The 26972-nt window shown below is 41.2% G+C and overlaps 1 protein-coding gene across 3 annotated transcripts in view; it reads left to right on the top strand.

Annotated features, from left to right (window-relative positions):
- Positions 1–10811, top strand: part of LOC137249220 (zinc finger protein 431-like) — a 117613-nt gene extending 106802 nt beyond the window's left edge. For all 3 annotated transcript variants that reach the window (XM_067780530.1, XM_067780528.1, XM_067780529.1), the window contains 3 exons: positions 5007–5147; positions 5227–5559; positions 10395–10811. In XM_067780530.1, coding sequence (XP_067636631.1) covers positions 5007–5147; positions 5227–5559; positions 10395–10398 — 478 coding nt within the window. In that variant the 3' untranslated portion in view covers positions 10399–10811. The remainder of the gene's footprint in view (positions 1–5006; positions 5148–5226; positions 5560–10394) is intronic.
- Positions 10812–26972: the final 16161 nt, after the last annotated feature.

Raw genomic sequence — 26972 nt, 5'->3', positions numbered from 1 at the left:
ACTTGCACGCTAATAGAAGGTGTGTCTAGAGCTATGGAGAGGGGTCGTGCGGTCGTTCAGGCAGCGGGTCATTCCTTACCAGACCAGGGCGACGGAGGGAAAAGTAGCCCGAAGACACCACTCTCGTCGTCCTAGTGCAGCAAGGGGTGACTCGCGCTACGGCCGCACCCTCTTCTCCCTAGCTAACTAGTGGGAGTGGTCCCACCGCTCCGGCTATCCTATTAAACCAGAGCTGAGGGGGGAGGGGTGCTTTGGGTCATTGAGGCGGCAGGCCGCTCAAGCACCAAGATGGGCGACGGAGGGAAAAGTAGTCCGAAGACACCACTCGCGTCGTCCGGCCCTGCTGCAGGGTGACCCGCGCCATGACGGCGCCACTGCCACGCAGCCCGAGCTGAGGGGGAAGGGGATATTTGGTCATTGAGGCAGCGGGCCGCTCAAGCACCAAGATTGGCGACGGAGGAAAAAGTAGTCCGAAGACACCACTCGCGTCGTCCAGCCCTGGTGGAGGGTAACACGCGCCATGACAGCGCCCCTTCCACTCAGCTAGCTAGCCGGAGTGGTTATTTTGTCTTTAAAAGGACAACCACTCCCGCTGGCTCACCTTTGAGGACTGAATTGCAAAAATGAAAATTCGCTGTTTATATGGGTGGTGCCGCATACTGGTTGAGAAACCAATACACCATTATTGTGATTTTCTTGTGATTTTCCTCTGTTGACGGAACACACCACTATGCTATAGAAAAATAAGTACAGCGAGGTTCAGGTTTAAGTGAGTAAGGAAATACAGGGGGGTGATGTTATTGTAACGCTACGTTACAGTTTCATATTGGGGATGGTTGTCGAAGATTGCAAAAGTAAGTTAGAGGCTGCAGCGCCAACGGCGTTAGCATATGTGGGTAATAATGTTTGTGTTGAGTCGAGGGTGGGGCAGAGGTGGAGGCATCGTCTAACAAAGACGGCAGAGCAGATTGTATGCCAGAGATGTCGAGAGAATTATTGGTATCTACTGGCATAGCGTGCAGAGCACCATCTTTGCCTGTAACCAAAGGCAAGCGGGCAGAGCGCTGAGGCTTATTGCGAGAGCGAGACAGCACTTGTTTCTTTACTTGTTGTTGTTGTTGCTTAACGTTAGCACGGCAAAGATCATTGCTGGCAAATTGATGACGTAGGTTATTAATTTCAACAGTGAGCGCATTAAGAGCAGTGGTGACTTCGTTATCGTGCAATTGTTTTTTCACCAAGCCCAACTCCGACTGCAGGTTTTTTGTTACTTCCAACAATCTCCCTTGTCATTATTAAGACTCTTAATTTAAGAGCGTTAATCAGAGTTATTGCGCGAGCATATTCAGAACGAAGGGCGACCAACTCGTTAAAAACACTTTGCAGTGTCAACTCTTCGAATACGTCAACTTCTTCAATTTGTTCTTGCTCTTGTTCATTATTACTCTCGCTCAAGTTGATTAGGCAAGGGGTAGTGGGTGGAGTTCGGAGGGATAGGCGACGAGCATTAGCACAGCTTTTGCAAAGATACCTGCTGTCAGTGTTGAGATAATAATCCAAGTCGTCGTGAGAAACACCAACACAAACCAAGTGGAAGAATTCGTTGCATTCGGCACATTGAACCTTCTCGCTATCTTTGCGATCGACTTTAGAGCCACAAACACACGGCATTATAAACAATTATGTATGTACGATTATGTGGAAATATGTCACTTTTTTAATTATTAAGCGGTAGGACAATGTTTATTTTCATTTAAGTTGAGCTCACTTAAGTTCACTTAATAAAATCATGTATCAAACTTAGCAGTGTGTCACTTTTCAATTATTAAGCGGTCGGGTAATGATTATTTTAATTTAAGTTCATATATTTTTAATAATTAAATCAGAGCGACAATCAACACGTCCGAACAGTTCAAGCGAAGTATGATTTGGTATCGGTCGCCAGGCCAAGAATTGAGCTAATGGGTCTATAATCTTTGGGATACACGTGACTGATCTTCCCCGCCTTTGGTAGGAAAGCTACACGAGCAGTTCTCCAAGAGTGCGGTACATGATTCAGTCTTATGCACCCATCGAATATTATTTTAAGCCATTCCAAGACCGCCCTACTTGAAACTTGTAGCATGGCCGGGAATATACCACCTGAGCCCAGCGATTTAAACTTAGAAAACGTCTTCACTGCCCATTCGATCTTGGTATCGGTCGCCAAGCCCGGCACTACCCGATCCGTGATCGAAGTGTGAGTGCTGTCTGCTGGCTCTTCTAAACCATCTCCATATGGGGAAATGTGTATCAAGAAGCACCTCAAGGGATTCCTCACTATTACGTGACCATTCCCCGATCTCTTTCTTTATTAGTCCCTGGACTATATTTCCCCTTGCTAGGACTTTTCTCAACCGTGCTGCTTCGCTGGAGCACTCTATGTCCGTACAGAAACTTTTCCATGAGATTCTCTTCGCCCTGGAAATTTCACGCTTGTAGATCCTCAGGAGATCACTGTACTCGTCCCGATACGCTTCGCTTTTAGGGGTCTTTGCTAGCTTAACCATTTATTTTACCTGTCTTAGAAGACTCAGCTCATTGCCACCATCATGGCGGCTTTGCTTTGAATCTTCTTTGAGGGCAAGCTTTGTTATACGCAGTCCTCAGCGTCCTTGTTAGGAATTCATTAGGCTCCTCCAGTTCTTCCACATTGGCAACCTCTTTGGGTTGTCCTAGTCTATCAAGAACCATCCAATCATACCTTGATATATCACGTTCGGAGCTCAGTGTAATATCCAAAATATTGCTGGATGTTGGACCAATGTATGTAGGAACATTTCCCCTGTTGACTATCTGCAAATTGGTTTGCAGGATGTAACAACATAGAAATTCGCCTCACTCGTTGGTATCTGCTCATCCCCACGCATTGTGGTGCGCATTTGCATCCGCGCCTATGACCAACCGCCCTTTGCGCCCTTCGTCCTGTACTAGCCTCTTGCACTCCATCGGTGGAACCTCCGCAGCATGGGCCATGTAGCAGGATGCCAGGATAAGTGCCCGCTTATTCCTTTGCTCAACGGCCACCACGAGGTCCTCAGTAGTGTAATTAGGCAGCATATATGAATGCAGCTTTTTCTTTGCCATTACCACAGCTCGCACCCGTCCTTCCGTTTGCGCATAGTAAACGCTAAATCCGCACCTTTCCTCCCTATGAGAGCCCCGGCTCCTGGATCAGCGCCACGTCAAACGAACCCTCCTCAAGGGTTAGGAGGAGTTCACTCGACGCCACTTTATTGTGTTGGAGGTTTATCTGTAAGACTCGCAGCATCATTGGGCTGTTTGTCCCCCTCCAGCGCCTTCGTCGTGACGTCGTCGTCCTCCCCTTGCCCTTTTGGTTTAGAGTGTTCGAAGCCCCCTTCAGCCTCTTGCAACTGTTGTGACGGGTGTTCCTCTGTGCTGTGAATCACAGTACCATCTGGCTGTTCGTCATCTAACACCTTCGTAGTGACGTCGGCTACCTCCACCTGTCCTTTTTCCCTTAGGCTTTTGAGGTCCTTTTCGACTTCGCCCACTTCCAGCGTGTTAGGATTTCTATCCTCGGTACTTCTTTTCCTGAGTCGCATATAAATTTTGCCTTTACCAAAGGACATTTTTACAAACTGCGTGTACAATATATCCTCCGCCTGCTTGTTTATTTGGAAGATGTAGAACTGACCTTCCTCCGAAGGCCGAGATACTGTAAGTACCTTCCAATCCTGTGTCGGTTTGTTCCTTTGGAGGTTTGGAACCACTTCCTCCAGCCTCCGCAAGCTCGCGATGATGTTGTCGCACGCTATCATCTTCACACCATTATACTATCCCCCCGAATCAAAGGTTGGAAGGGGCTTAATTGGTTGTTCCCGCATCATATTAAGCATTAAGCTAATAAGCTCCCTTTCTACAGATCTCCACCTTTCAGTAGGTATCTGTCGGAAAGGACTGCTACGATCAACCAGCGCCACAGTCAATGACGGCTTTGCCACATCAGTCATCTTCTCGGGAAAAGCCGGCGTCTTAGTGTTAACTCCCTTTGGCGCCTCCGAGAAAGCCGGAGTCTTAGCTTTAACTCCCTTTAGCACCCGCGAGAAAGCCGGAGTCTTAGCGTTATCTCCCTTTGGCTTATCTCCTACTTCCGTAGTTGGAACTTCCCTCTGATTCGCAGCTTTCGAGGTAGTTGCTACCTCGCTATTGGGGCCCATCTGTCTTAGAGCTTTGGGCCTACTTGTCTTGTCTATGCGACTGCCCTGCCTCGCACTCTGGGGCTGAGTCCTTTCTGCCTCTTGAAAGCAGGCTTGTCGCCTTCCGCCGAACGTTGCCTCTTCATTCTGCCATTCGACGCTTCTTCCTCCTTGTATCTGTTGCAGAACCGAGGGTTTCTAGCAGCAAACCTTTTGAACTGCCTTCGACCTACTTCTACCGCCTCGTGGGCCCATTCCAAGCGCTCGATCTCCACTTCTGTTGGGTCGACCACTGCTCCCAGGCGTTGGACAATTCTTAGTGCTGCACGGTACTGCGAGAGAGCTCTTTTACTTCCTCTGCTCTGTACCCTTCTCCACTCTTCTACTCCGTTTTCATTTTGTACTTTTCCAACACGGAGTTCATTGAATCAGCACTACTCTCGCTTCTCGAGTCCGATGCATCGCTAAATGTCGTATTTGTCGTCCTTGGCTTGCGACTCAGTCCTCTTATCATCCTCCTTATTACCATTTGGTAATGATCCGTTCGAATACAGCCGAATGTATCCCCTGGCTGCAAATCGTCCAATAGGCACGGTCCGCATAACACCCTGTATTAGGGGGTTGGCAGTTCCTGAAAATGGGTCTAAAAATACTAAAAGACCGTGTTTAAATTTGAACATACTCGACTTTTTAGTAGCCAAAAATTGGTGAGTTTAGTTACAAAATTGAAATCCTCGCTTCCTTTTAATATCAAAAATAAACTCGTTTTTGTTTTTGATTGTCTTGATTACTTGTTTTTTTTTTCAGACACATAAACATAGGTAACAAGAACGAACAATACCCATGCGATATTTGTGGCAAACATTTTAAAACAAAATCGCGTTTAAATATACATAAACTAATTCATAGCGACGAAAAGCCCCATAAGTGTGAGTTATGTGAAAAGCGGTAAGTTGTCATAAAAATCTTCGTCCTAATATATTTCACAAAATTTTTTCTAACTTTATTTTCTGCCTGTATTAAATAGATTTTCACGAGCTACGACCTTAAGCCATCATATGCGTACTCATACCGGTGAAAAACCATATAAATGCAAATACTGCGACCGGTGCTTTACGACAAAACACCATATGAATAAGCATTTACGTATTCATATTGGTCATAATATTTATAGATGTGAATCTTGTCCCTTAGCTTTTCGTTTTGCTACGGATCTACGGTTACACTCAACTACGCATAAAGACGAAGATCCAGAGACGCGGGAGCGAAATATGAAGGCCTTAATGGAAATAGAAGCTAAATTAAAGCAGCAAGCCTTAATGGAAATAGAAGCTAAATTAAAGCAGAAAGCGTTGAAAAGGAAAGTATTAACATAGCATTAATTGTAGGGCACTGTTATCGAAATTGCAACGCCGCATACCTTTCATAAATCAGAAAACTGTTGAGTATAGAGACTAATCCACAAAAAAAAAAGCGTCTGAAAAAATCATAGAGATCGGTGGCAATATATACCGATTTTATATATAATGAATTTAAGGAAACTCCACCTATTTTACACCTTCTGCTAACGCTCGAATCGCTAAACTGTTGAATAAATAACTCCAATATTCAATAATGCAAAATAATCTTTATTAGACTACTTTGAAAGTACTTCACAATAACACTTATACTTCACAACCAATAGCGTGCTTAAATCAAAACTGATTACTGACTACTCAGCTTGTGCTGCTTTTATAATTTCTGTTGCCTTGTCCGCATATTTCTCCAAATATCTAGACGTTTCTCCTTCTATAATCTACTAGTTGGTTACCAGATATATGCATGTGTATTTGTAGTTTATAGCCTCTCGCATAGCCATATGCGTGTGCATAGGTGAGTACTACTTGGGCTGATGATTACATGTGTTTGTGAGTATCTCTCAGTTGCCTTGTATGTATGTGTGTAGAGGATAGTTGATTTGTGTACATATGAGTAGCTGCTGAGTATCGGCTTAGTGATGGTAGTATCGCTTATTGATACTAATATTCGTCACAATATATTATATACCCCATAAAACTGTCTTTTCTGTCCCCTTTTCAACAGCTTCAAATTTCATCAAATACTTACGTTTTCGTCATATATTGTTGAGATAGGAGATTCATCGTCATAGCTAATTGATGTAGACTACAAAAACGTGAAACTGTGCATCCTTACACAAACTACCTACCTATTTTTAAACGGGTTTATTTAGCTTCACTCTATGTAGTGAGCGTTACGAATTTTGTAATTGAAATTTAAGGAACTTCCCGATCATGATTCAATTACTAGAGGTTTGTTCTTCAATGATGACAGATCTTTGACACTCCCAAATTGAAAAAATCTGGACGGCTGGCTTTGACGAAGTAAGGAAAACGGGGAATAATTTAATCCCCTTCAGTGAAATTGTAGTAGACAAGTATCTTTGGTAGAATATTAGTTGTGATAATAAATTTGTAAATGCCAAAAGTTTTTTGAGAAATAATTAATTTTCTACTAAATATTTGATGAATTGATAAAGTTATGTTGGCTTGGTCATTCTTTCAGAAATTGTTTGAAGAACGTTAGAATTTTATTCAAAAATGCACTATCTCAAAATTTGTTTCAAATAGGGAGTGAGCATAAGTTCAGTGCATTTTGCAATAAGGAGTTAATGAAAAGCATTCTGATATGAAGCGTTCTCCAATCTAACTCTAATATAGGGCGGTTTTCTGACAAATGCTGAATTGGGAAATTTTTGATAAATATTTTGAGATAGCACGATTTTGAACAGGCAGCCGACATGGTGTGATACGCTACTCAGCAGCCGCAATGAACTGACAAAAACAAAAATAAAAGAAAATGGTTTATTGTCTTAGAACTTTATGTTCCTACCTTGACTTTGACAGAAGAGTTAAGCTTTTGTGCGGTCCTGCTACTCAGGGAGTATTCACCTTTTTATTCTGACATTTCGGAAAACTCTTTTCCGTTAAGTATTCATGGAAGCGTTTCGGATAAACCGTTAATTTAGAAAATTCGGAATACGTTCATTTGATACTACCTCACGAGGTCCGAATATGCATAATATTCCAAATATAAACCGATTCTCCAAATTCTTAAATGGAGAGGAATGTTACGAACATACGGAATTAATAGAACAGAAGGTCGACTTTTAATACGCGCCCTAAAATATCTAGAGAAATGTCAAAAGACGCGTATTGACCTCGATAACAATAATTCGAAGGCGGAAATAAAAATTTTAGCTCGTTCAAAAGATATTGACGAAAAACCGAAAAATGACCCCGGGTTGCGTTGGCGGCCTTCAGCCGATCTTATAAAAAATTACCATCCGAACAGGACAACAGAGAGTATAAATAGAGAGTATAAAGGTCTTGGGAGAATGTCCTTATCGCTACAACAACAACAACAACCCCGACTACTTTAAAAAAGGCTGCTTACATTTTTAGTCTTAACAAATTTTGCAATATATACATGATACGTAATAACACTACCAGTTCTGATCCCCTTCTATTTAATTAATCTCTCCACAAAACGTTTAGTGCGATAAAAAAATACTTAACTCGTTTTACCTCAGAGGAGATTTGAAACGAGCTTCTCTTCCAATTAGCGTCGTGCTATTTTTAATTTTCCTTACGAATTGGGTGAACGAGACGTCCATATGATTGGGACCATTTTCCGTCATCCCTTTTCAAATTTGGTTTCGAGACAAACCGGTTTCGGCGTTGTGCCATCATCAGTATCGATTTTCGTTGTGATCTGTTGGTGTCGTTTGGCTTGTATTTGTAGTTCGTAAGTACATGAGCAGGTATTGTCAAAATTGATGCTTGTGTATATTTATGTGTATGTGCTGGGTGTCCGAGGGTGGGTTTTACTGATCGATTTGTGTGGCTGACTGAGGTAAAAGTTAGTAATTCTACTCGTTTGACCTTCTTTGTGGGTTCGTTGCTTTGGTGCGATTATTGTTTTGTGTTTGTCTGCTGTACCTGTGTGATTACTTTGTTTCCTGTAAACAAGTTTTAAAAGCTCAAATATTGTGTCAGAAATTGTGTTTATCTGTTCGTTTATTATTCTACTGTCGAATGTTTTCTCTTTGTAGATTTCCATGTTTTCGTGTACCGTTCAGACGTCGGCCTTTTGCTTGCATGTGAAGGACCCTAACTGTTTTATTGATGTTTGCTGGGGAACATTCATTTTTGACCATGTGATTCCGAAAGTTAGACTCTGATATAATGTTTGGATTCCGTGTTTTTCTGTTGTAATCTTTAATGTGTTCTTTGAACCTCTTTCTTGTTTGTCCTATGTAACTGTGTTGGCATCCGCAGGTAAGCTTGAATACGCTGTGGCTGCTAAACGGATCCTCTGAGTTAGTATTAATTCTTAGTTTTCGCCCTAGATTGTTCTATGTTTTGAACACTGTGTGAATGTTGTATTTTTTAAAGAAGTTTGCCAATTTATATGTTGCTTTTCCAGTACATGTCATAGTCGGCCAGGTTTTATTATATTCCTTTTCATTATTATTTTTTTTTGGTTCTCCATGCGTCCTTCTGAGCTTATCTACTAGTGCTTTTTTATATCCATGTTTGCAGCAATGTTATATATTACTTCAAGCGCTCTCTTATATGCTTCTTCTTCTTGTGTTGTTGTAGCAGTGAGTAAGAAGTGTTCTTTCAAGTCTATGTACCAAATATTTTATGCCGACTCCGAACGGCATCTGCTATTCAGAAGAACTTTTACCGACAGGCTTTTCATGGCAGAAATACACTCGAAGTGCCTGCGCAAACACCACCGAGGGCGACCCCGCTGCTACAACAACAACAACAACCCCGTTTAGAAAAACTTTTTGCTAACTAAAAAAAACTTTTTTTGTAATGCCACAAGTCGATCAAAAATCTACCAATTTTATTGAAATTTGGCGAGTACATACTTACATAAGTCATTTTTAAATATAGCAAATGTTCTATAGCCTCTTACGGAACACGATATTTGAATATGTGTAACTAGTTTCTTATAAATCATTTCGTTCGTGACGTTTCTCTTTAAACTTATATATGTAAGAGTAGATAACTGGGCATATAATGTTCGGTTTTGTCCAACCTCAAACTTCCTTAATTTTTTTCTTCTAAATTCGAAACCTACGATCTCGTTTTAGAAAAGAGTTTCTTCTCTTTGGTTAAAATTCCGAAGTACTCACTTATATCGAGTATACTCGATACCTTTTACTGAGTATGAGCACTAGTAGGTATCGATGCTTTTTTTAAAAGTTCTATCACTAGTTATGAGGAAAATATGTGTGCCGAAGTTTGTCAAGAGACATAAACTCTTCTATTTATGGCTCACGACTTGAGAAAAAGAGGAAAACCTCCCCTCCATTGCCAATTTTGCCAATTTTTTTAATTTTTTAATTTTCATGGAATAAATACACTGTAGAAGTTTTTTTCTTTTCTATGTATATAAAACTGCGCGTGGCCCTTTACCAAGTTCGGTAATTTTTCCAGACCCATTCCCTAAGACAATGAAGTAGTTTACCAAGTTTTTAATGGCAACATAAACTGTTTTTGAATTTTTACCTATAATATTTTAAAAATTTAATATTTCAGAAATGAGCGGCGCTACGCTCCTTATTGAAAATTTTAGTTAGAGGTACTAAGTGTTTCAACCAAACACATTCAATTTGGTAATTGTAGCTGCATCATGTACTGAATAATCATGTTTTTGAGTTTTTCTAAAATGTATATACATAAAAAGTGGGCGTGGGTATTGTCTGATGTCGCTCATTTTAAATAACTATGAGAGATGGGTGCCAAGGAATCCACTATAAAATGTCAACAAGATATCTTAAAATTTACTCAAGTTATCGGGTTCACATGGCTAAAAGAATTTCTTTTTCACCCGGATCATTTTGATTTATGGAAATCTTTATTCTAATTATATATAATTATATGGTTTTACTCAATCCTATTATAACGCCTTATATAAGCTTGACTTTTAGTGGGTTATATCATTATATAAAAGCTCGTAATACAAAACTGGTATCTATATCTCCTTATGTAAACCTTATTTTAATTGATCTATAAGCCTTCTAATAAGGTAGTTATTTTCTTACTAATGATTTCTAATAATTCCTTATGTGAGCTTTATCTTAAATGAGTTATAAGCCTTATACATAACGTTATCTTTCAGATAAACCGTATGCCACACAGTACAGAAAAACAAGGAGTATTATAAGGATTACACCCAGCTCGTACTTGTTACTCGAAATTATCGAAAACAGTAATTTGGACAGTTGGTTGGAATGCAGCTGCTCGAAATCACGTCAATTGTGACTGCCGTCATAATCGATTAAGAACAATGCAGCGATTCTAATAAAACTTTTAATGATGCACAAAACGGATTTACTATTAATTTTGTATGCTTTTGCATGAACGTTGAGAACTCTTTTTATGAGAAAGGGATGACGGAGTGGTAACGAATTATGTCATAGCTATCAACATCAAAATTTTGAATATATAAATAAACTATAAACTATATATAAATAACTAAATAAAAGTATGATATGATGTGTGGCTCGGAACCATGCCCATAACCTGCAGCATAAAATGATCAGTAGTTAAATATAGTGGACTACTTTACGGGATACCAGAGTATAACTCACTTTTAGTTGACTTCTGAAAGTTAGCTAATAACTGGTTGTAAAGGCATGCAGCATTGCAATGGCAACTTTTGTGGAAATAGAAGAACTCAAACCGAAATAATTCTTAGTCGAAAAAAAATTTATCAACAAAAATTTTTAAATATGAGAAAAAATTTATCTTCTAACGCCGAATTTCAGATAATGTTTTGGGCTCTAGCAGTTTCTAGAAAAAACTGCAAAAAAAAAAGAACAATTAAATGTAACTTCTGACGAACTGATTTGACGCCAGACATGGTACAGGTTTACAAGTATGATATGTACATTGTAAAGGTCTACAAGTAGGATATGTAGCAGCACGCACATACACAGTCATGCTCACCTGATAACAAGGCGAATTCAGTACCAGCCACGTCCTTGTATGGATTCACCTTGCCTGATAAAATGCTTGTTCTTGTTCGTTTACAAGTGTGATATGTTTGAGAAGGAAATGATTCCTTTCTCTTTCTAACACACTGCCGTTTGACACTTCGGTCAGTGTCAAACTATTGTGCATAGCGGAATGATAGAAGGTGGCAGCATGGTGACATACCTACAAACATAAATAAAAATTCCATGTACTTTGTTTTTGTAAATTCGATGGGCAAATGTCAAAATCGTACGGCACCGGAAGTTGATGTATCAAATCAAATAAAAAAAGTTCATAATCAGCTGTTCCATGCTGCCACCTTTTTTTTGCGGGGAGGCTAAATAATGCCTAATAAACCATAATTGCTGCCGTTGCAGCAACCGTGTGTCCGTAGACTAAAAAACAGCCCCGTTTTGGAACCGTCGCCCACCCCGCACCACTTTCGCATTACTTCAGGGTGGCGTTCCATATTTCTCATTTTTTAAGAGCCTACTGTTGTCCCTGCGTCCAGGTTCCCGCTATTTGCTCTGAGTGTCCATTTAATCGCCACTGCTTCGCATGCGCATTTCTCTGCGCTCCCTCTCAGCATCCATCAGGCTTGTCATTACTATAAATGCCATTTTGCTCACTGCAGTCCAGCACTCTTTCCTGTTGCACATATGTGATACTAAATATCTCGTGGTAGGTTCCTCCCCAGACTCCATGCAAGGCGATTATTTCCTCGTGGAAACGGGGGCAGTGGAACATAACGTGTTCTGCGTTTTCTAACTCCGTGGTACACATTGGGCAATGAGGACCTTCCTCTATCCTACGCTTCCATAAATACTCTTTGAAACCGCCATGTCCACTCATTATCTGCGTGAGACGGTAGTTCAGTTCGTCGTGCTTCCGCTCATTCCATTGAGCTACGTTCCAAACTAGCGTGAAAGTCCAACGCCCTTTACTCGAGGCCTCCCACCGTTCTTGCCACTTAGCTATTGTTTGTGTCCTTGCTCTTTTCTTGTCTTCTTCAGATGGTCGCTCGATATTAGTGTTATACAGATCGGCCATTTCGCTTGCCAGTAAGTCCACTGGGATTTTCCGGGTTAGAACCAGGATAGCGTCATCGGACACCGTCCGATAAGCACTATTCATAAAGAAGCAAGTCGGTACGCTGCTAATATATATTTTTGATGGGTCCGTTTAGATCCATACCACACTGGTGCTGCGTATAGTATTATTGAGCTGGTTACTGTGGACAATAGCTGACGTGTAGCTTCGCTCGGACCACCAATGTTAGGCATTATTCGCATAAGTGCTCCATTAACTTTGGTAATTTTCTCCCCCACCGCTCTGAAGTGCTCTTTGAAAGTTAACTTAGAGTCAATGTGCACTCCTAAGTATTTTAAGGAATCCTTTGAAGTGATTTGATGATCCGCGACAGTTAAGACTAACTCGTTCGCCGACCGTTTGGAGCTTACTAATACCACTTCCGTATTTTGGCTAGCCAACTCCAGTCCCGTATTGGTCAGCCATTCCTTTATTCTTGCTACGGCGTCATTACATAATGCGTGAAGCAGGTCCAGTTTCTTGGCCACTACTACCACTGCAATATCATCAGCATATCCCACAATTTGCGTGTTTTCTGGTAGATCAATCTTTAGCACCCCGTCATATATTACATTCCAAAGCATTGGACCGAGAACAGATCCCTGTGGGACGCCTCCAGTCATTTTGTACTATTTTGCTCCTTGATCCTTGTCAAAAAGAAGTACTCTGTCTTTAAGATAGCTACCTATTATTCTGCGTAAGTAAGCTGGTGTGCCGAAGCTTTGAAGCACTGCCATTATCTGCATCCAGTTCGCAGTGTTAAAAGCATTCTTGATGTCCAACATAATCAGTGCACAGAACTTCCTTTTATTTTGGCCTCCAGAGATGGCTTCTCTAGCTATATTGACGACTGTTTGTATTGCATCTACGGTGGATCTTGATTTGCGAAATCCATATTGGACAAGTCTTTGTCGTTTCCACAGGCGAGGGAACACGCCTTCTTGCATACAGGCATTAAAAAGATCAGTAAATAATGTAGCCCTAGTTGTGATCGCAGCTTTAAGGGCTATGTTTGGTACTTCATCGTGTCCTGGGGATTTGTTATCAGCAACTCTTTTTGAAGCGTCCAGCACTTCTTGCTCTGTAATTTGCGATCTTCTAGATCCTCGCTTGGATAAGTCCAGCGATCTTGCGCCGGGAATCTAGGTCGACTTTATCCAGCAGTTCCCTAAAGCATAACTTCTTGCTCTTTTTAACACACTTTTATTAGCTTGTCTGTATGTAACGGAATCTTTCAGCTTAATTTTCACCGGTTTCTAGAAGTCTAATTAATTTTAAACTTTGCATACGTATCAAGGACCGATGACAATGCATTAATGTGATGGTGTGGTGACATAAGGTCAACGGCCATAAGGTCAATTGGCCTTATTACCACTTTGAATGGCCATAAGTTTTATTGAAACCTTGCACAGGTATCAAGGCTCGATGACAATGCATTACTGTGATGGTGTGGTGACATAAGGTCAACGGCCATAAGGTCAATTTGCCTTATTACCACTTTGAATGGCCATACGTTTGATTGAAACTTTGCACACGAATCAAGGCTCCATGACAACGCATTAATGTGATGGTGTGGTGACATAAGGTCAACGGCCATAAGGTCAATTGGCCTTATTACCACTTTGAATGGCCAAATGTTTGATTGAAACTTTGCACACGTATCAAGGCTCGATGACAATGCAATAATGTGATGGCGGGGTGACATAAGGTTAACGGGCATAAGGTCAATTGAACTTATGACCACCCCAAATGGCCATAGATTTGAAACTTTGCACATAATGCGAAAAACTCATTACTTCATTAATGATAGAAGTGGATGCATGGCACATCTACGAAAGAGCATACTGGAGCCATTTTAAACACGCTTTTATTACCTTGGCCTGTATCTATCTATCTATGTATCCATGTATGTATGTAAAGGAATCTGGAGTGGAGCCGAGAGCCCCGGTAATGCAGAGCTCCGAACTCCGTTGCACCTTTTGAAGCATTTTAAGATAGGTACTTTTAGCTAGTGCAGGCCGCCATAAAGAAGAAGCGGGCTCACAATGGCTGTGTAAATCCAGTAGGTCACCTTAGGGGAGAATCCCCAGGAGGTGGCAATTGCCCTCTTGCAGGTGAACAGCTCTGCTGCTGCCTTCTTGGATCGCTCCACTATATGGTCACTCCATAATAGCTTCCTATCCAGAATGACTCCCAAATACTTGACTTGATCGCTAAACGCTAAGAACGTACCCACAATTCTTGGCGGTGTAAGATTTGGTACTTTGTGCCTCCTCGTGAAGAGGACTAGCTCGGTTTTATCCGGGTTGACTTCCAAACCTGTGGCGGGTTGTACTCCTGGAGCAGCTCCAGGATGTCAGCTGGGTCCGTTGATGTCACTGGAACCCAAGCTCTAGCCCTTGTGGTGAGGGGATATCACGCGCCTCCACTACCTTGAGGGGCACGCGGATATACCACCCCATCAGCGTGACGGCGGCCCTATAGAGGTTTACCGACCTAGCGTCGTCACAGGCAATTAGCTTGGCATTGCCCTGGAACCACCCTGCATCGGTGTAAGATGGCTTTGGACCAGGGCTGTCTTAACCTTAACGGCCACCGTAGCGAGCGCGGCCTCGATCCACTTCCACTGTTGTTTCGGCATCCTGCCATCTTCGCTGCTCTCGCCTATAATGCCAATGATCTGCCAACCCTTGACAATCGGCGAAAGACCGCGTCCAGCCTCCCTGCGTCTTGGCCCTTTTTGGTGCCGTGGGGTTGGATTCATCCATGGACCGCTGGCGTTTCCAGGTTTCATCACTCTCGACAAAAACTTTTAAAATTACTTGAACTAAAAAATTAAAAATAAATAATAGTTTAAAAAAACTTAAAAAACACGCTTTTATACCTAACCGAACTAAAAAGTAGGAAATAATTTTCAATTAAAAAGAGTTTATATAACAGTAGTAGAAAGTCAAACAATCATTTATAGTTAATCACCTCAAAATAAAATTATAATAAAATTTAAGTTATTAACAGAATAATTTAATTCACAGTAAAAAGCGTGGGGTGCTTGATATTGAATGTTACAATCATTCTATTGGCAACTATCTAAGAGGAAAGATATGAAATGTAGTCAAATGCACCCCACGCATTTAAATCTGAATTAAATTATTCTGTTAATGACCTTAATTTTATTATAATTTTATTTTGAGGAGATTAACTATAAATGATTGTTTGACCTTCTACTACTGTTATATAAACTTTTTTTAATTGAAAATTATTTTCTACTTTTTAGTTCGGTTAGGTATAAACGCGTGTTTTTTTAGTTTTTTTAAACTGTTATTTATTTATGGCATTTTTAAGTGCCTTTCTTTGTGCGACATAGGTGCTGTGTAACTCCGCATATCGTGGTGATGAGCCTGCCCTCTGCGCTATTCTTCGTGCTTTGTGACATTTTCTATGCTCTTCCGCAATTTCGTCATTCCACCAATATACCGGAGTGCGCTGTGCTTTTCCGTGACTTTTGGGCATGGCCGCATCACATGCCATACATAGCAACTTAGTGATTTGAACCGACTAGTCTTCCGCATGCGATTCTCGTACTATGGCGTCCTTCCACATAATGTCAAATATTTTTGGATCGAAAAGGTGCTGTTTCCATTTCCTACTTTGTCGATGCTTGCTGCTACCGTTCGTGGAGTTTCGAGCAGCTCTACGCTAATAGCTTTATGGTCGCTGTGTGTGTAAAAGTTGCTTATGGACCATTTTGCTCGTCTAGTTATTTCGATGCTAGCGAAAGTGAGATCTATAATGGATCATCTGGTACCTGTATCGAAGGTATATATCCCTGGTTCATTTAGGAGTTCTAGCCTCAAAGAAGTAAAGCTTTCGAGAAGAACTCTCCCTCTTTCGTTGGTTCGTCTACTTCCCCACACAGATGACCATGCATTGAAGTCTCCACACACTAAAAGCAGGTGTTTACCTCGTGCTTCAATGGTGATCCCGTATATCATGTCTTCGAACTCGGCGATGGTCATGCTCGGAGGGGCATAGCAACTGAAGACGTATATACCGTTGATTTTTGCCCACGTGAATCCTGCTACCGTTGGCGTCATATTTTCCTGTGGGAGAAATTTCCCTGGTGCCCAAATTGAGGCTTTCCCTGCCGAATCTGAGTGCCAACCCTGCTCCTGGCGATTTTTGTATTGTTCAGAAAGTACCACTATGTCATATGCTCCTTCATAGACTGTTTGGGATAATAGCTCTTGGGGCTGCCTCGCAATGGTTTAAATTGAGCTGCAATACCTTCATGAGACAGTCATTTTGCTGCCCTCTCGTTGTGGGCATTTAAAACTGCTGAATGTTGTCCCACACATAGCGCGCATTTCGGTGCGTTTTCGCAACTTGCAGCCTTATGACCTTCCTGGCCGCATTTCCTGCATAGGCTAGACCTATCTACAGTCTCCTTACATTTCTGAGCTATATGCCCGTAGCCCCAGCACTATAACAGCGTTTCTCTTGCTTGAGCTCTCTAATTTCGGCAGGAAACCCATCCTACCCGGATTCTTTGCGTATTAAGAACCGCCTTGGCACCATCCGCTGTAAGGCTTTTAAGTACCGACTTCGTACCACTGTACCCGGTGCGTATGCTTTTTTATGGCAGTCACATCTGGAAGTTTGATGTTGCATTGCTGGTGGAGGGCGTTGCAAATCTCCTCGGTCGTAGTAATCTCATCGATATCTCTGCACTATAGTGTGACCATTTGGAACTTTGGTATAACTTTAGCCGAGTCCTTTAGTACCGCTTCAATTTCTGCTTAGTACGCGCTTGTTTTCCCATCTTGCGATTTTTTCAGCTCTAGTAACAGCTCTCCTTTCGCCGTTCTTCTAATCGTTTTGACGTAATCACCCAGGAATTTTAATTCGTCGCATCTTCTCACTTTACGCAATATGTCGGCGTACGTCGCATCCCCCGCCTTGGAAATGATGATTGCATCCGGCCTAGCCTTAAGTGCTTTTTTCTTGCTCTTCGTTTTAGCTAACTCCCACTCTCCCGTCTTTTGAGCTGCAGTTTCCTCTTTCCGCTCCGTCTTCTCTTGCTTTTCTTGCCGTCGTTTGTGACCACCCACGTGCCCTGGCAAGACGTCTTTTAGTGCAGTAGTGGGTTTTACCACGTTGTTCTCGTTGGTCGAGTACGAATTGTTCCTCGGTCGCTTTCCTGGGGGTGATGGACTTCTATCCTTGGCACATTCGCTTGCACGCAGTTTATGTTCTAAATTCTTTACCTATAGGACCGACTCGATGTACAGCACTTTTATTACGGAGGCCAAGCGCTTGATTTCCGCGTGTATATTATTACGCCCTATGAAGAACTGCATCAAGTCCTCAATCGCCTTGCCTAGCATGGTCATCTTTTTTTCTCCAGGGGGTTTTGCTGATTTAACGCAGCTGACGCCTGCTCAATTAGCTCACTTAATGTTGGTGTGCCCGTTTGAGCCTTGCTGTCGGAGCTCTTTTTGCAAAACTTCGGTGTAGCACCCGGCGACAACGCTCCTTGCTTGCTTTCAGCCTCCTCTCCTTTGGGTTTCGTAACCACTTGCGACGAATTGTTAAGGCGCCCAGCCGATGGGCCATGCCCTTCTGGAGAGCGAGCTAGCTTCCTCCTACGAATGGATTGATCGCCATTTTCATTCTCCTGTATTTGGTTTTTTATTTTAGTATTGTTGTTGCTCATCATTTATTTAATTGGGCCCCCACTTGAGGCCGCTATCTTGGTCCGAGTGTGCAGTTACCTATATAGATCCCGTGGTTGTCTATGCGAAGGCGGGGAGGCCACGTAAACGTTGACGCAGTCCCTCATGAATACTGCGTTCAGATCCAGATCAGTATTAATCGGGAGGATCTCAACCGAACCTGCACCACCAACTTAATGATGACGGACTTTGAACGTACCCCAATTCCTGCCAAGGTTTTAACGGGACGGAGACGAATGGGACATTAACCGGAAAGTCATTTCGACGGTGTGTCAAGCCGTGTACTGAGATTTCCGAAAGCCACATTCGCCAGCCCTTAACAAACATATCCAAGTCGTTGATTCCAGTATACCTTAATTAAGACTACTGGGGTCAGTCTTAATGTGACAATCACCTTAAATTTACAAATAATTTACCTCTTTACCTTCCTGAGTGTGTATCCCACGTCGTATAGTTGCCTCCCTATCTTGGGTAGGTATTCCCTCGAAGCAACCCCGTACTAGGCTGTGGATGCTTAATTCAGGGCGGCATCTACTCGCCCTGCCACTGGAGGTTCTCAGGGTGCTTTAGGCCTTTTAAGCCAAACCCTCCTCACCAGCCGCTCTTGGTCGAGGGCTGCTTATTTGATATTCGCAGCTAACCTAATTAATAGGCCGTGCACTGTCCGCCAGCAGTGAACCCCTTGGTCTGAGCTCAGCCTCCATGCTGCCACCTTGTATCGTTACGGCATGCTATTGTGGAACTCAGTGGAACCTGCGTGTAACATTCGTTTGACACTTAACGAAGTTTCAAAAATAAATGGGCTGCTGTCGCGGAGAGCGACTCAGAATATCAGATATAGGTTGCTGTGATGGTAAATTTTTTTGAACGAATTTAGTATGAAAATATAGTGAAACTATATGGGTCTTACAGAAAATTATACAAAGTCTTGAATTGGGGTATCTGAGGACGCGTAGTTATACCAGCATTAAGAATACAAACACGGGTGCTAAGTTTTTCTACCCGTTCAAAAGTTCTCCGCGAAAAACAGGTTGAAACCGAAGTCGACTGCAATAACCCGTCCAAAAATGTGGAAAGAGAAATGAAAAGACGCGTTTTGTCCTGTTATCAAAAGTCTAAAGAGAAAAAGTATTCGAATTATTTGAAGCGAGGCAAAATGCATCTATTAATACCTCCCCCGGGTCGTGTTTTAGCAATCGTCCCCGGTAATAAAGCATCACAATTTGTATATTAAAATTGTCCAAAACATATGGATTTTAAAGAGAAATGTAATTAAGTTCTCGCTTGAAAGTAAATAAGGATATTTCTTTGTAATATAACAATAAAAATTTTACACAGTTTTCGTTAGCAGCTACCCTGCAATAACCGTTGGATCATGTGGTCCACTGGAATACTTACCATTATACTCCACTGTAATGCAGCAATGGACCAACTCATGTTTCTACACGAACATATTGTAAGCCGATCAGTGCTCGTTTTTAACGAGTGTACTCACTACACGCTGTTTATTGAACTGTGGGTATTCCATGGATTACTCTGATGTAATGCGGAGCTGGAGTATATGGTCCAGTCCTAGGACATCGCAATGTTAATTGGACCATATTTTTTGTATGAATTGTGGTTAATTTTGGAGCCCTCGCTTGGTCCAAAGCGAGTACTACATACATGCATGCATGGAGTACTCGCGACTTTCGCAGGGAAATAGCATCCACAAAAAAAAAAAACGAACAAGAACAAGCATTTTATCAGGTGAGCGTGGCTGTGTATGTGCGTGCTGCTACATCCCTGCGAAAGTCGCGAGTACTCCATGCATGCATGTATGTAGTACTCGCTTTGGACCAAGCGAGGGCTCCAAAATTAACCACAATTCATACAAAAAATATGGTCCAATTAACATTGCGATGTTAGATCATCCCCTGTGCGGATTACCCATACATGACGCAAAGGAGCATACTGAGTGGAGCTTTTTTGCAATAACAATTCGGTGGACGGAAAAGTTCCGAAAAGGACCCGATTTATGATAAGCTTGATGTCATTCGAGCGCTGTTATGTTCTTGACATTAAGACCAGGTTTTCGACTGAGCGCCAAAATGGAAAGTGTTCCTTTTATCAGTGTGCTGGTAATGGCAAGTATGCTGTCCGTTGTAGGGTCTCTCTACGAGGCCACGTGCAACCTGATTAAACAAAGAGGCCGGTTATTTCCTCCAAATTTTGAAAAAAACAACAAAAGATTAACAGATTCAATAATTTTTTTCTAATGATAATTATTGTTATTTTTTAACAATAATTACCATTATCATTAGAAAAAAATTATTGTTCTGGCCTTGAGCTCGAATCGAACTTTGAATCATTTATCAATAGGCCGATAAAAACAAAACCAAAAGGTTAACATTTTAAAATAACTTTCGATAAATTTATTATAATTCTTTTATCTGACATTAGAAAAAGTAACAAATTTCTGTATGTTTCCTTTGGTTTGGCATTCACAAAAGATTTTGGAGAGATGTTTTAAAATTTTTTTCTAAATAAAAAGACGATTATGGCCGCCGAGGAGAGAAGTGTTTTAGCCATTGTAAATCTTGTGTCATAAGCCATCTTTTCATAGGCCGGGTGACATATAGTTTTGGCTTAACGAAGAGCATTGAAATCAAAGTTTCGAACACAAACGTCTCCAAATTTTGGTCTACATTTAAAATAATGTATCCATGGACTGTCTATAATTTAAATTATGTAGGATTATACTATTTTCACCTTCAAGTTACGCAATAATACCTACTTGGACTGCTTATGATTTCGGGGGCGGCATCCTTGGCCGAATAGTTGCTCCCAAACTGGTAGTGCTCGGCAACATAAAAAAAAAATGTAAGGCGCGATAACCTCCGAAGAGACTTTAGGCCAATTTGCGTCGTTCCCCTTTTAATTTTTTTACAAATTGGCGGGACCGGACGTACTTGTTTTGTGCCGACTACGAACGGCATCTGCTAGGCAGATGAATTTTGATCCCAACTGAAAACATGGTGTGGCAGCATCACAAATCACTGTGTCATTGTGGATAAGTTGTTTCTAATTTCCGCTTTCGGATTCGCGGTGCTGGGTTCAAAACGCGTCTTTTGACACCTCTACCGATATTTTTGGACGAGTTTCAGCATTTGTGAGCTAAAGTAAAGAATTACCCAATTCCAATATAGTAATGTGTATATATATAATAGGGGCTTATCATTCATTACGACGGTTATCCCGTCGTTACAACGTCGGTGAATTGGCATCATTGATTGCGTCGTTGCCCCGAAATTCTCCCGCAAATTTCAAAATTCGTCAGATATGCATCATTGTTTACGTCGGTAACCAAATTTCGACATATTTTGGGATAAATTGTACGAAGAAAAATATTGTCGGGAGAAATATTTATTCGCATAATTAATTAAAAAAACATTAAAAAATTTGTTACGTGCGGGGTTTTTGCCAGGCGGACGCATGCTCTCCCGATTGCCTCACCATCATGTTGCATGCCCCAGTCGTCGCGCAGGTATGCTTGCTTTTAGCACGAGCTAGCTCGCCGGACTACGGGGTGGTTCTTGTGACTCTGAGTCATGCCAACCGCACCATACGAGAAAAAAAAATACATACCTGATACTCTCCATGTTCACTCTAGGGATACCACGCTGCCCGGGAAAACCCCCCTTGGCCAGAGATGACGATTGGCCACCCATTCACAACCCACCCTTCCATGGTCGACAATGGCTAATGATATTGTTGCCGACCCCAATATGAGTGCCCGTATCTGCCCCTTAAAATTCACCCCCCCCCCCCCCCATACTGTCCACATGTCCGTCCGTCTCCCCCACATCTAAAAGAATATCGTCACCAAATCTGCAAAATTAACAATTCATGTTTATTATATTAATATGTTATATAAATACGTATGCTATCATATGTAGCTACGATTTAACAACTAATTAACTAATTAGCCTTAAAATGTATGTACCTGAACCTCCCTCCCTTTGCCCATGACCATGCGTGCGTGCATATATATATACTTGGGGTATGTATGGTGTGGGATCTATGGCAATACTAGCCGCTCTTTATACGCACCTTAACTGGTGCAACCGACACCTATTGCCCACGCCCTCTCCTTTATACGTATACACTCATGCCCTTGGGTGCCATATCATCGGGCACTACCTCTATTTCGTCGGAATCTTACGCTCTACCATATAAATGTAATTTGAGGTCTAATTCAGTGACCGATATTGTCTATATTCTATGAGCTACTCGGCTTATATAAATATTCGACCGGTTCAACCGGGTTTAGCTTAGGTGTACATAAATGCTTAACATATCAACTACTTGACCTAGTAGTATATAAACGTTTGATTCCTAGCTCCTGTACTTATTCTCGATTGTTTATCAACAATATTTGATCCAATTCAATTTTCATTCCTGGTTACATGGGTTATCCACAAACTTACAAACGTATATATGTGCTACCAACATTTGGCGTTATCGGGACCCTTTGCTGAGTGCAGTCACTGCTATATCAACACAATGACAGGAATACATGCGAACGTCGGTTCGCCCTCCCCAAGGAAAAACACAACGCAAAAGAAACCGGAACGGGTTAGGTTCCTCTAGGAGAACATCCGACGAATAGATCAAATTCCCACCCAGTCCTACAAGACGTCTTGTATCAGGGAATACTCTCAGGGTAATTGGATAACCCCGCGGTGGCGAATTATTACTCTCTCTCGGACCCCTCCCTATAATTGTTATTCACTCAAACTTGAATTATGAATGGGTATTTCGAGGACAAACCTACTTTGTTCGCGGTGCTACCGAACACTCCCCGAAATTCACCACCAAATATATGGCTGTGTACAAACGTATATGTGCTTCTACCCGTTACTAAATATATGCTTAAACTAGAAAAACCTGTAACCCGTCCGACCAGAGTACTGCTTCATTAGTTGGATGTGGTCCTGTATCGATATTGTGCTCAGATGAATGCTACTGAGGCTTCCTTAAGTGGTTGTGCCGCTTTCGGGTATGGCCCTAGATGTCCGGTGGTGTTACGCTCTTATATCGGTCCGGATAGGCCACCATTTGCCCCCCGCCTTTTCGCCACTCAATGTACTCGTAGGTGCCGTGGTTGATTCACCAACCGCGTGGCCCCGTTCGTCCAGGCGACACGGCAGCTGTTTCGCGCGGCTGGACCAGACTGCAGCTATGGGGACGAGATACTAATTCACTACCCCCGTATTAGTTACACTACCTTACCTCTTTTCCAATGCCGCTGACGAATGTCGCACACTTTACAAAAAGGTAAGTGTTGATGCAGGATGGCAAAAAAAAATTTCAGTGCCGACACGTATAGGCCGTGCCGAAGACGGTGGATTCTGCCCCCAAACAATTGCCAAACTCAGTGACCAGTCGGGCGGTGTGATACTTATTTTGCGATCACTAGGTAGCTTCCAAACCGTAAGTGGTGACCCGATAAATTTTGGTGGGAAGAAATTTTCCTGTTTTTGTTCTTTCTTTTATTGGGCGTGTGTGTTCACCTCCGCTGCTGTCGATTAAAAGGGAAGTTGGCCGCGGAAATTGCGCCGATAAGCGTGCAACTGACGTTTGTCATTTGCTGACATGACACGGACATGAGGTTGCCAGACTTTATGTCCCGATCCGTCGCACAGGGTGACCGCAACAAATTATATTATTTGTGAAATGGCTCGACCGGCAACAAATAGAGCGCAATACGGGAGACGGGTTGAAATGATGCAGGAAAGGCTAGACATTGCGCAAGGATTCCCAAACACATCAAAGGAGAATGTGCAGAGTTTCTGGGAAGAGGTTGATGTGCAGCTTAATAGCCTTGGTCCTCCGATAAAAGATACCACCACCTGGAAAAATGTACACAGGTTTGCTAATTATTTTTATTGGAATTTTTTCTCTATTTAACATACAAAGACGAAAATATTAAGGACACTTCCCATATAAATATGATTTTATAGGCGTAATACCTCCAAAAAGGTTAATTGTATAGATATTAAAATTGGTATAGAAATATTCGAGCTCATAGCTCTGAAAATTGAAAGTGTAATTGAAAAGTTAAGGAAAGGAAAAGTGAAAAGAAAAGGACGGGGAAATGGTAAGGGAAAGAGGTTATCAATACTGGTTATAGTTTAAACATTTTGGGTAGTACAATTATTCACGCACTTTTAATTAAAGTTTAAAAATTTCCCGACGCTCACAAAAAACCCTCTTGGCTGATAAAACGCCCTCTTCACGATCCATATTATTTAGCAGAACACCGCCGCTTTACGTGGCCATGTCTGCCGCCACGGTCCATTTTTATCAACTTCCGACCATGTACTGGAGAGCTTAGAATTTCCGCACGGTAATATATTTGTTATCAGGAAACTCCCCCTTTCGTTGCATACCTAGAATCGTGTCAAATTCGTGCGATTCCAAACTAAATCGCAGCAATTTTTGCTAACTAACTTACGCTTTATCGTCCATGTCAAAAGGATTGCAAGCGTCCCTCAACACTTTTCTTTGCACTCTTAAGCACTGAATTCACTACGCTGCTCTTCTAATAACATGGGTGCTATCGAAATGGAACTCATTTTGCTTTTATTTTTTTTTATTTATTAATTAATTTTAGTAAATTTTATTCCAACTTCTTTATTTTTATTTCGACAATATTTATTATTTATTTTGACAACAAAAACAGCTCATTTGAAGGGAAAAAAGCTCGAAGCATTAATTCGAAGTTATTCAGCCCGATTCTGCATTTCGACTTGGATTGGAATCTTTTCGATTTGGCAATTTTGGTATTCTGTGTTCCAATCTCTTTCGATCCAACTTCGAATCGTTCGATTTTGTGTATTCCACATTTTGATCGTAGTTCCGTTTTTCTAAGTTGCAAATTAGTTGTCGGAAAAATATTTTCTTTTTATTTTTTATTAATTTATAACATAATTTTAACAAAAATGTAAGTAAAACTTGTTAAGAAACGTAGAAGGCTTGATGATGATTGTTTTTTATGTTTTCAGGTCAAAAACAACATGTCGATGTCGAAGTCCTTGGACGTATTTGCCCCCCAAAAGTATCTAACACATACTTGAAAGCATCCTTATTAAGTCGAACATTTTTTTTGAACCTAAATAAGAAAATAAGTCATTAAACTTTACCACTTTAAGTTCAATTTCTTACAATTCGTCACACACCTCAAATGGATTACACAAATCTCGTAATATTTACCTTTCCATTCTCGCCTGGCCGTTTTCGTATGCGTTGCTTCCCAACCCCACAAATAATGCCGCGACTATTGATTCCATTATAATAGACAGCTATAACTTGTGTCTGTTCGTAGGGTCCAGTTATATGCCAAAGCAAGCTGCCGGAGTAAAGGACGGTGAAGCGAACACGTAAAGAATCCTTGCGGAAAGAATAAATAAATCTTTATAACAAGGAATTTCAGCGAACCGTTTACGACGAGATTGAAAACGCGAATGTCTGATGTAAATATGTACAAACTGTCTACAAAATTTTCCACACCTTCACATCCTTATATAATCAAAAAAAAATTGCTGTTATTAAAATGAAGACGAAATATAACACTTCTCCCAGCAGATAGTCTAGCAAAGTATTAAATCAAAGAAATTAGACGGAGTCTGCTACTGATGAAGCCATTCTCGAACTGAAAACTAAATCAAAGCATGAGGCTAATTTGTTTTATATTAGGTGTACTTGCCACTCCCTTAGTTTATGTTCAAGTTATGCGTGCAGGCCTACCGATGCGTATTTAGAGTTTATGGAACATATCGACATGCCAAATAAAAAGTGACCCTTACAAATTTTTTACAAGGACTCCTATGTATACATTATGAAAGTGACACTTTTCGTTTGGGATGTCGATATTTAAATTTTATTCACACAACCCAAAGTAAATTAAAGAGTTTAAGGAATTCCAAGACTATTGTGATGCTAAGCCACTACTACTAGGTATTTATTTAACTCGTTCGTTGACTCTGGAAGTGTCTTCTGGGCCCGAATTACGTATTCCGTGAACTGAATACTCGTCTCTTAAAAGTACTTATTTGGTATTACGTGATACGTGAACGAATAACTGCTATCGAAATTCGGTATTATGTGTTCAGTGAACGTACATAACAAATCGTAAACGGCAAAGAATTTGATACGATAGATAAAAGACGTTCGAGCGCATTTAAAATTTGGTATGGTTTGAAAATAAACGAATTAATTAATAAGCTGCTACATTTTAAATTTGTTTTTAAAAAAGTAAAGTGATCTTAATACAACTAAAAACGAAAATCTCAAGATTAATTATGTAAGTAAATAAATAAAAAAATAGTTAAAAGTATTTATAATATATAATATTGGTATTCCCAAAGGACGTATCTAAATAAGCTGAATTATAGGCAAAAGGAGATAATAGGAGTTTATGCAGCAGCATCCTAGCCTGGCCAAAAACGTGATACCAAATTGTGCCCAAGGTAAGGCGACATCTCAGCGATTGTGGGAGGATCTATCAAAAAAACTAAACGATGTAGGCCCACCTATGAAGGATGCAAAAATGTGGAGAAAGGTAAATCAAACAACCGATCGGAACCTCATCTGTTGGTATAATATGTAATTTTTTGATATTTATAATTTGTAGGCATATGCTGACCAAAAATACCAAGCAAAACGAAAATTAACTTTTAACCGGAGCTCGAAGTCTCGGACTGGTGGTGGACCTTACGAGGAGAAATTCATAACATCAGCGGAGGAAAACTTAATTGAAGCAAGCGGGTTAGAAGCGACGGTTGAGGGTTTGCAAACAGTGCAAACCTGGGGCAACATATCGAAGGGTTCTTCCCAACACCTTCTTGAATCTCCAA

The sequence above is a fragment of the Eurosta solidaginis genome, chromosome 4 (genome assembly GCF_040869045.1).
Source record: "Eurosta solidaginis isolate ZX-2024a chromosome 4, ASM4086904v1, whole genome shotgun sequence".
NCBI classification, from domain to species: Eukaryota; Metazoa; Arthropoda; class Insecta; order Diptera; family Tephritidae; genus Eurosta; species Eurosta solidaginis.
This window is presented reverse-complemented; position numbering and strand designations above follow the sequence as displayed.